General features: G+C 45.1%; 1 protein-coding gene across 1 annotated transcript; it reads right to left on the bottom strand.

Moving 5' to 3' along the window:
• Window positions 1-362: 362 nt before the first annotated feature.
• Window positions 363-9,940, bottom strand: AGMAT (agmatinase (putative)). Its single transcript, XM_072608961.1, has 7 exons — window positions 9,500-9,940; window positions 7,335-7,537; window positions 5,717-5,765; window positions 3,625-3,820; window positions 2,144-2,323; window positions 1,339-1,423; window positions 363-610 (listed from the first exon to the last, which is right to left on the bottom strand). Exons 1-7 carry the CDS (start codon window positions 9,895-9,897, stop codon window positions 537-539), a joined length of 1,185 nt encoding a protein of 394 aa, XP_072465062.1. The 5' UTR covers window positions 9,898-9,940; the 3' UTR covers window positions 363-536.
• Between the last annotated feature and the right edge of the window lie 899 nt (window positions 9,941-10,839).

The following is a 10,839-nucleotide window of genomic DNA, read 5'->3' on the forward strand; positions in this document are numbered from 1 at the left end:
GATTGGGAGGGCAGGATGGAGCTCCCCTTGCCATGATCACAGCTGTCAGGCACAGCCCACTGGGCAAGCTGGTTTCAGGGGAGGCTCTTCCTTTCCCTGTAAGCCCAACATTTCTGCAGGTCTTAAGTCCAAGATGCAGTTGCATACTCCCAGTCAGTTTACTAACTGCCTAGTGCAAGTTGGTGTTGACAGAGTCATTCTTACTCTATTTTCTGTGTCATCCCTTTCAGCACTGATATCCTAGAGTGATCAGAATTCCTGGTTGGTTCTTGGGGAAATGGAGGGGAGCTTTTGTTGTGGGCTTGGTTGGTTGGTTTTTTGTCAAATTTTTGTTTAATTTTAACTATGTCCTTGGAAAAGAATTATCTTGATGATCATTTTTTTTTTATTTCTGGAAGTCATGCACCTAAGACACATTTAGCATTATTTGGCTTGGCAAAAACTTGTCGAATGGGCTTAATCCTCTGGTTGCATCAGCTAGGCCACTTCCTAAGACCTCTCTGCCCTGTGGCCCGCCCACCAAGGCCAGGAACAGCTCAGGCAGTTTTCACTTTGGGGAGAACACACAGCATCTCAAACAGCAGATTGGCTGCCAGGAGAGCTGTGTTTCCTGAAAAGGAAGCAGACCCACGAGAGTTTGCTGAACAACTCTCCTCCTTCTCCTCCCTCCCCCCCCCCCCCAGCCAAAGAAGCTTCTCTCACAAGAACTTTAGAAAGAGAACAGGACCACATGCCTAAGAGGAGCTTTTCCCACTGTCCCACCCCTCCCTTAGGACTTGCAACTATATGGCTTCCATCTTCCTGAGATTGAGTTTAGTCATTCAACTCCTTTGTTCTGCATCAGTACTTAAAAGCTCAGTTGGAATGACCTTTTTTTAATCCATAAAAAGAAATTCCCAAAACTCATCATAAGTATCTTAATATCAACTCTTTTAGGTGAGCCAGGTCCTAAACCTATGGGCCTTTCTGGCCTAAAGTCAGAGGCTCGACATCTGTCCTGAATATTCATGTTGAAGCAGCTGTTTAGTAAAGCAGGTCACTGCCCCAAGTGTTCACTTTTCAGCAAAATATTAAAGCAGGTTGGCACCTCTAGGCCTAGCTACTTTTTCTTCAACAGACAGGTGAAAAGAGCTAATAATATTTAACTTTGTCCCAGGGGTTTTGTTAGGGTTAATTAGCTTGCGTTGGCAAGGAGCAGAATGAGAAGCTGCTTTGCCTCACTGTTAGAAATGTTCCCTTCACTGAATGAGGAGAACTTCACGTATCCCTAGCGACTGACCAAATTAAACACTACTCCAGCCCGGCTGTTACTTACTTACGACTGTGTCCTGTACTCACCGGAAAGATCATACATAGGTGCGACTTCCACAAGGTCACAGCCCACCACGTTCAGGCCTTGACATCCACGGATAATCTCCAAGGCCTAAGTAAAGTGAATGGTCATATTATGTAAAGAAATGGGAATTTAGCCCATCACACAGTGAACTCCAACAGTGGACCTCATGCTGTGACTTCTGAGGTCCAATCTACAGCTTCCTAACAGAACAACAGATGAAATTAGACATAGGAAAGTCAGCTACCGCCTCCAGTGTTAGTTAGAGATCAAAGGATTCTGAACAGAAGGGATGTCCAAGATAATTCAGGGTCCACTAGATGCCCTAGAGAGAATACAAGAACAAAAATCTCTGCCCTCAGGAAGCTTATGTCTTACTAGGGTGCATCATATACACAAAGCAATGTAGAGAGAGCGAGTGTGGAGTCAGACATCGTCACTGTGCTATCAGAGAGGCTAGAGAGTTTCCAGAACAGAGAATGAAAGCATTCCAGTCATGGGAAGCCATCTGTAAAGGCATGGAGGTGACCAGGCTAGAACAGAGTGCATGAAGACTGGAGCCACATTTGGGAGGGCTCTAATTGTACTGGGCTCAAGAGTTTGCATTTTCTGCTAGCAGCACCCCCGTATTTTACAGATAAAGAAATGGACCCAGAGAGGTTGTTATTTGCCCAAGCTTGCATATTGCAGCAAGTTGAAAGGGCCAGAATTTGAATCCAGATCCCCATCCTTTGACTCAAAGCTGAGTGGGTCTGCAGCCATCCACTGAAGCTGAGAATACAGACATTTATTCTTTCAGAGTCTCCTTACTTGACTTGGTGTGAGGCCAGCAATCTCAGGAGTCCCTGTCCCAGGGGCATAGGCCGGATCCAAGGCATCGATATCAAAGCTGATATAAATAGGTTTGTCTCCCATCTGCTGCCTCACTTCCCCCATCAACGGAACTAGTGACTTCAGCCAGCAATCTTCAGCCAGGACCACACGGAAGCCCTATAGGGGGTGAAGTTAGCGATCTCTAGAGAACAGAAGTTTCCCAAGCCTGAGAGGGGAAACCGATTTTCTCTGCTACTGTTATGGGGGAGAGACAAAGGAGTGTTTCCAGTCCCTTTCTGTTTTATCACTATCCCCTCCCTTCCATTCCCACTCAAAAATCAGTCAGTACTGAACTGACCAAATACCCCTAAAGGCACCCAAAGACTACACTGGGCAGCTGTTCTTCCTGTGAACGGCTCTTTTGATTTGTTCCTTGAGCATTTATTGAATGCCTGCTGTATGCCAAGCTCTGTACTAGGTTCTGAGGACACAGGCCAAAATATATGTGTGTGTGTGTGTGTGTGTGTGTGTTCATCTGGTGAAGCCGAGCCCTACAGGGGTCCTTTGCTTACCTTTTTAATTGAAAGAAATTAAATGCTAAGTTGCAGTTATACTTAGTGAAAATAAAGTCCTTTTTTCCCCATCCAAGCTAAACTTCCTCTAATCTATTCACAATCCTCTTGAGCATTAATGGACCCCAGGTCAAGAGCTCCTGAGTAGGTGGATACATTTGACCAGATTCTAGACTGGATCTGTGAATTAATTGGTATAGAAAACATTTTGCCAATGCAGATCAGCATATGCTTTGCAACTTTTAGAGAATTAACTGGGGTCCTGAAAAGTTGAACAGCTTGGCCGTTGTCCCAAAGCCAGCATGTGGGGGGTAGCATGCAGAGGAGGGGACTTGAACCCAGGGCTTCCTGTTTTCCAGGTCAGCTCTTTTATCTCCTACATTTGGCTGTCTTTTGATGAATATAATTTAAGATGAGAAAGAGCACCAGGGACCAGGAAAGGGATTTCCTAGAAAAGAGGGCATGTGAGCTCAACCTGGCAGAATGTATTGAGACATTAATAAAGCTGTCGTGGCAGGGATTTAAAAACTCCCTAGAATGAAACAATTCCTTCATGTTTCCCTGGGCTACTGCCCCTTCTTGTCGTATATAAGAAATGTTCTTTCTGCATTTGGGGTCCCTGCATCCCTGCCAGAAACTGCTTAGCTCGTTCCTGGGAGCAGCTGGCAATATTCTTGGTACTGTTCCACTAACACCCACCTCCCTTCTTATTTCCTTACCCCCAAAATGTGGTTTCTCATCCCATAGACCAGCATCCTTGTCTGTGTCTCGTGAAACACTTCTGGTAAAAACAGTCTGTCACCCCCAGCATTCCAGACTTCGTGACTAAAGCAAGCCCTGACTGCTACCCTTACATAAGCTTTGGGGAAAGAAGGAGAGAAGAACTCTTCTTGTCCAGTCCTTCACCTGGTCTCGATTGTACTTGTAGGGATTCAGGGTCATGGAGGATCCCCGGATGCCTATTTGCACCACTCGTTTGCAGTCCAGGAGTCCTTCTTCTACACAGCGGCGAAAGGGAGTCCCATGGTAGAGCTTCTCTCCCAAGGCTTTGTCAGCTGTGTCCGTGTGGGCATCAACATGTAACAGCCCAACAGGACCATGCCTAGTGACAGCAGAGGCACTCGAGAGTCATATGTCTTTGGAAGGCCAACTCGAAAACAAATTCAACAAGCACTGGTTGGGGGTGATCGTTTAGACAAACATACAGTCCCTCCTCCCATGGAACTTATGGTCTAATAGGAAAATATGGCATATAGATACCTTTGATAAAAAAATGAATATATGATAAATACATTCAAGTATGACAAATGAAGCATCCTACAGGAGGGCTAAAGTAGAGAAGGACGATTAGAAGGACTGGGTCCAGGTCCCAGTGTCAGCTACTTACTAACTCTCTGATTCTGGGCAAGTCACCAAAGATCCCTCTATGCCTTCATTTCCTGTTCTATTCAAATGAAGGGTTTAGACCAGCTGATGTCAATCTTTAATAGAAAAAGGGGCCACTAAACTGTAAGCTGGCCACAGATTGGTTGGGTTTTTAAATGAAGTGTTATCCATGTGTTATTGTATTTTTTTTTATTTTGTCAAATATTTCCCAATTATCTTTTAATCTGGTTCTGGTCAAATTTGCGAGTATGGTGGACCCCGTGCTCATTTCTGACACCTCTGGAATAGACAACCTTTAAAGTACTTTCCATCTTTTAATTCTATCAGTGACTTACTGCAATGAGTCAGAGTGTGTTCCCTAGAGAGGGTGGCATTCTGATTTGAGATGTGTAAGAATTCAAGAGGGAGAGGCAAAGGGTGAGTATGGCACAGGCATGAAGAACATGAATGAAGACTAGCCTGTGTGTGCACACATGAGATAAATGGGCCTTCTCCTAAACAGTATGTAGGAGAGAATGTCATATGATATATAGCTAGAGAGAAAACATGGCAGCAGACTGTGGATAGCCTTCAATGCCAAGGCAGAAGAATCTCAACCTCACTGAGGAGGAAGTAGGTAGTCCTACTCTCAAGATTTTCCCCTGTTCCACACTTAAAGATTCCAGGGTTGGTTTGGTTTTCTTCTACTGGCCTCGATCCCAAACCATAATCACAAGCAATCGAATCACACAGTTGGGGCCAGCAATAAGCTTGCAGAAATGAGTCTGGACAGCTTGCTTGTCACCTGGAATTTTTATATTTCTTAGAGCTATATTGTGAGAACTGTTTAGAAATGGATTTAGAAATGAAAAGGAAGCCTTGAGATTATCTAGTCTAACTCCCATATTTTATAGAGGAGAAAATAGGAGGTCTTCCAGAGGTTAACTGACTTGTTGAAGGTCATATAAGTAGGAATGAAGTGGCACAATTGGGATTTGAACCCAGTCTCCCTGGCCCCAATCCATTTTTTCACCACACCATGCCATCCTCATGGTATCCACAGGCATACCACAGGACTGCACCAAACACAGACTGAACCCAAATGGTTCCCTTGTTCTCTGTTTTCTATCCTAGCGACAATGGAGCATTTCCTTGCTCAGCTTCTCCTGGGAGAAACTTTGTCTATTGTCTGGGTAGGAAAGACCCCCACCACGACCTCCATGCTCATCCTTATCTAACTGCTCTCAGTCTTTCCTTTGTCACTAAATACTGACACCAAACTAAATAAAACTCACTGTTTTCTAGATATTGAATACTTCACTCCAGCTTTTGAAAAACCAGAAGGAAAGTTTAAAATCTGAGCACACTGGTCAGAACAAGAAGGAAACAGGCACCAGAAGGTGAATATGCTCTGGAGACCCAGAAAATTCTGACTTGTGCCTGGCAAATGACAGATGCTTATAGAGCCTTTTTTTCATTCATCCTGGATGAACACCACCAGCTCAGCCATTTGGCAAGACGACCTCCTAACACTCCCCCACCCCCAGCCAATGACCTGAGCTCATATAACCTCAGAGCCAACAATGCCTGGATTTTAAAAAAACTAATTTGTTTTAGATCTCCTGAAACTCACTTTTCTGCCAATGCCTGCAGTATGGGGTAAGTGATTGTGTGGTCTCCTCCTGTAATGAAAGAAAAAGAAAAAAAATTACCCTCTGGAATTACAGGGAGGAGCGATGAACTCTGCCTAGTACATAGATTATAACAAGCTAAAATGCACCTAATTTGGAGCTCCTTTTTATTAAGATGAAAGAACTGAAGCCAGAGCTGAAATAAGAGTGGGTTCCATGATGAGGAGACAAGGATTGAGGTGGGGAAATAGCTTCCATTTGAAGCACTTTTGAAGCACATTAGATAAACTGAGGCACCCACCACAGCATGCTGAAGAAAATTTTTAAAGGTGGAACTGATACAAGCATGAGGTTGTGTCCCCATTGCCTCAAGCCATCAGGATGGCTCATCTCTCCACTACTGAAGCTCAGTGCCTTAGTAGACAGTTTCATGGCACCTTGGGGGCCCACACCTATTAAGGTGAAGGTGTTGACTCAAAGAAATCTTCCCAGCCTGGGAGCATCTGCTGAGATAACCCCACTCCTCCCAATGCCACCCACCCACTCAAGATCATCTCCATCATCTCAAAGAGGCTAAAAATGGATTTTGTCACCCCGATCCAGGAAAAAGAGATGTTCTTGGACCTTCAGTAGCTCATAGCATATGGAACAAATGTGTTCCATTAAGTACTTATGAAACCAGCAGGGAGTTGAAAGGTAGAGGGGCTGAACAATTGACCAGGGGACTTCAGCAGGCATGCCAGCCAGCCTTGGCTCTACAGGTTTGTAATGTCTGCCTCCTGAAGGTTTCACCTTGGCCCCGATCCATCTGTGTGAAAGAACTTGACCAACCCATTAGTTTCTTTTAATTTTGTCATCCTCGCCACAAGGACTGCCCAAGCAGGACAATGAATGACATCTCTCTCTCTCTTTCTCAATCTCAATTCTGATTGCTCCTGGACTCCCTCTCTTGGTGCCAAACTTAGTGTGAAAACTCAGTCAGCTGCAGCCCAGGCCTTCACAACCCCAGTGATTCACCATCTGAGTTAAAATCTGATCTCTGACACTTAGCTGTGTGACCGAGCAAGTCACTTAACCTCTGCCTGCCTCAGTTTCCTCAACAGCAAAATGGGGATCATAATAGCACCTAACTCCCAGAATTGTTGGGAGGCTAAAATAAAATAACTCTTTTTAAAGTACTTAGCACAATGCCCTAAACACAGTAGGAGCTTCATAAATGTTTTTTGTTTTCATTCCTTCCACCAGCTGCAGGGACAAATGTGGGCTTTCACTGCGTCTGCAGAATGAATGAAACAGTCATCCATACTTGCCCTGGACAAGTAGCCGGGTTTAAACCTATAATAAAAAAGATAGCTAATGATACTAACATTTACATAGCACGAAGTACTTTACAAGTATAATCTCATTTGATCTTCACAACAACCCTGGGAAAACAGATGCTATTATAATCAGCCTTTTACAGTTGAGGAAACTGAGGCAGGCAGCAGTGACATGACTTACCCAGGGTCACACAGCTGGTAGGTGTCTGAGGCCAAATTTGAACTGAGGACTTCCAGTGCTCTATCCACTGCTCTACCTAGCAGCCTCATGATAAGAAAATAAACTGCGGTAGCCCCTTACCCAAGGTAAGAGGAATGCAGTTGGCCGCTGCAATTCTCTGATAGGCTTCTCGAATGAGCCGGCAGCTGTCCGGGAGATTGTACAGGTTGACCTCCACATCACCAATGTCAGCCACTGAGAGGGACTGGAAGGGGAGAGCACCTGTGCTTGGGTTAACTGTCTTCAGCAACACAGATTCCTCCCGGATCCGTCGAGGTCCAAACCTGGAAGATAAAGACCATCCCAGTTGAGAAGAAGGCCCTGGGTGGCCTTGTGCAAGCAAGGTGTGAAGGCCCTGGGAAGCAATCAGGCAGCTGTAACCAGGTGCCATTTGGAAGAGCCCTTCCCTCCAGACCTGCTTTTTCAGGGGTAATAATAACTTCTATTAATTAATAATAGCTAGTGCTTATTAAGTGCCTACTATGTGCCAGACACTATCCTAAGCACTATATAATTATTATCCCATTTGATCCTTACAACCAACCCAGAAGGTAGGGGTTAATATCATCCCCATTTTATAGTTGAGGAAACGGGCAGACAGAGGGTAAGTGACTTGCCCAGGGTCCACAGAGGTAGTAATTGTCTGAGATCAGATTTGAACTCAGGCCTATCTGACTCCAGGCCCAGTAAGTAGCCTGTCCACTGTGCTACCTAGCTGCCTAATGAGCTGTGTGTGCAGGACAAAAGAATTTTCTTTTAAATAGCAATGAAGTCTAGCTTGTTAATTTTTCAGAAATAAGAATTTTTAGGAGAAATATAAATGCAAACCTCCACCCCCTCGAAAAAAGAGCTTTGAGGGAGGCTAGGTGGCACAATGAATAGAGCACCTGGAATCAGGAAGATTCATCTCTCCAAGTTCAAATCTGGCCTCAGACACTTACTAATTGTGTGACCCTGGGCAAGTCACTTAACCCTGTTGGCTTCATCTGTAAAATGAGTTGGAGAAGAAATGGCAAACTACTCCAGTAGCTTTGCCAAGAAAAGCCCAGGTGGGGTCACAAAGAGTTGGATATGACTAAAATGACTTAACAACAACAAACTTCATCGATTTTCTTCCTCCAAAAAGACAAGGCATAAATAAGTTTTCATGGAAAAGATACTGGAGTGGTTTGCTATTTCCTTCTCCAGTTCATTTTACAACTGAGACAAAGAGGGTGAAGTGACTTGCCCAGGGTCACACAGCTAGTAAGCATCTGAGGTCAGATTTGAATTCAGAAAGATGAGTCTTCCTGACTCCAGGCCCAGTGCTCTATCTGCTACCCCTTGGTAGCTCTGGCCACCAAAAAAATCACCCTGCAACCAGCCTGGTGAGAAGGTTCTGCAAACCCGCCTAGTCTGGTCCTCCAGAAACAGACATTTTGTCAGTCGGTCACAGAACCCATGTTCCAAGTCTGTGTAACCTGGCAGGACCTGCTAGATTGGTTATAACCTCTGATGACCTCTATACCCATAATAACTAATTAGCAAACCCACTCCATTAAAGTCCTGATCCAAATGAGGTGAGCTGTGGAGAGAGGGCCAGGAAAGACCTAGGAGTCAGGAAGACCTAGTTGAAATCCAATTCAGACACCAATTTGATGGGTGACTCTGGGCAAGGATTTAACCCCCTCTGTGCCTCGGTTTCCTCATCTGAAAAATGTAAGGACTAACTACACCTACCTCCCAGAGTTGTTGTAAGGATCAAATGATTTAACAAATGTTTAATGCCTTGCAAACCTTAAAATACTGTATAAGAGCTAGCATTTACATGTTTTCAAAGTGCTGTTTGTTAATTCATTTGGTTTTCATAACAACCCTGGGAGTAGGTGCCGTTATTAGCCCCAGTTTACAGAGGAGGAAACTGAACCCAGAGGGGTTAAGTGACTTGCCCCACATGTCATACAACTTTCAGTATCTGAGGTCATTTAAAACCCAGGTCCTCCTGACTCCAGATTCCCCTTTACTGCCTCTCCAAGGGGAGTGAGCAGTTAATAGCTTTTCTTTCATTCACAGCAACCCTGTGAGGAAAGTACAGTAGTGGATTATTACTGCCTATTTTACAGATGAGAAAACTAAGGCTTGGAAAGGTGAAGGGCCTTGCCCAAAGTCACATAACTAAGAAAGTATGAGAGTTAGAATAGAAGCCAGGTCTCAAAATTCCATGTCTGGGGGCACTGGGCACTCTGCTGCCTCTTGAGGAAACTTACCTTGTCCCAGGCCGGTTAGAGGTGCCAATATCTAGAGGAACTCCCACAAATGCAGCATCGAGTCCTTCAGGGTTGCTGTGCAAGGGCAGTCTCATCATGGTGCAGACGCCCACTGACCGGGCTACAAACTCAGGGTTGAGAGGCATGTTACGTGTGGCACCTGAAGCACATCTGCTTGCAATATCTGACCATTGGAAGTGGTTCTTGAAAAGCTTACGGGCAGAACCAGCTAGGCAGCCAGAATGGGCCCCTGGGAGCCTGGTCCTAGTCAAAGACCTTCGGCAGGTCCCTAAGCCTTGTAGCATGCTGAGTCCTGAGGAGGCCCCCAAATGGGCACCATCATTCCACAAACTGGCTTGGAGAAATCTTCGGCCATGGCAGGAAAAAAGCTGCTCCATCTTGCCCTGGGGCTAGTGAAATCCGTCCTGGCCTTTGCCTTTTCTTTGGCAACCAAGTTGATTGATCAGTAACTTAGTGCTGGCTCAAAGGGCAGAGAATATCTTCTGGGGCAACTTTAGTTCAAAGGCAGTGGAGGAGGGGATTCCAAGGCCAACAGAAAGGTGCATTCATTCCTCCCCCCACCTCAGCCCCAGCTCCTATGGAAGCAAAACGGAGCCTAAGAATGAAGAACATTGTGGCAAGTTCTTCCCGTCCCTGTCCAGTATGCAGATAATAACAATAACTCAAATTTCTCCAGCACATGGGTTCTTGACCAACAGAAAAATTTTAGAGAGGTGTGTGAACCAGCATGGGGAAAAAGTTCCACCTGGATTTAGTATTTTCTTTAGTTATGAGTTGTTTTTTGTTTTAGTTATTGTTTTTTAAATTATCCTGAGAAAAGGTGACCCAGTGGATAGAGCTCCAGGCCTGAAGTCAGGAAGACCTGACTTCAAATCCAGCCTCAGGTACTTGCTAGCTGTGTGACCCTGGCAAGTCACTTCACTCTCCTTGCCTCAGTTTTCTCAGCAGTAAGATGAGCTGGAGAAGGAAATGGCGAACTGATACAGTGCCTCTGTCAAGAAAACCCTACCTGAAGTGCTGAAGAGACATGAAATGACTTAGCAACAAGAAAGGGTCCCTAGGCTTCACCAGCCTGCTGAAGGTGTCCAGAAGGAAAGGGAGGGAAAGAGGGAACAAGGATTTGTACAGCATCCGTTATGTGCTAAGCATTTTACAAATATTGTCTCATGTCATCCTCACAACCACCTTGGAAGGGAGGTGCTATTTTCATCCCCATTTTACAGATGAGGAAACTGAGGCAGGAAGAGGTGAAGTGACTTGCCCAGGGTCACATAGCTAGTAAATGTCTGAGGCCAGATTTGAACTCAGATCTTCTGGGT

The sequence above is a fragment of the Notamacropus eugenii genome, chromosome 5 (assembly GCF_028372415.1).
Source record: "Notamacropus eugenii isolate mMacEug1 chromosome 5, mMacEug1.pri_v2, whole genome shotgun sequence".
Classification (NCBI taxonomy): Eukaryota; Metazoa; Chordata; class Mammalia; order Diprotodontia; family Macropodidae; genus Notamacropus; species Notamacropus eugenii.

Coding starts and splice junctions, on each gene's coding strand:
- AGMAT (XM_072608961.1), bottom strand. CDS start 9,897: ATGGAGCAGCTTTTTTCCTGCCATGGCCGAAGATTTCTCCAAGCCAGT. Junction 3,821..5,716: donor CTGCAGGCATTGGCAGAAAA/GTGAGTTTCAGG, acceptor TGCTGTCACTAG/GCATGGTCCTGTTGGGCTGT. Junction 611..1,338: donor ACCTATGTATGATCTTTCCG/GTGAGTACAGGA, acceptor CTTCCTTTTCAG/GAAACACAGCTCTCCTGGCA.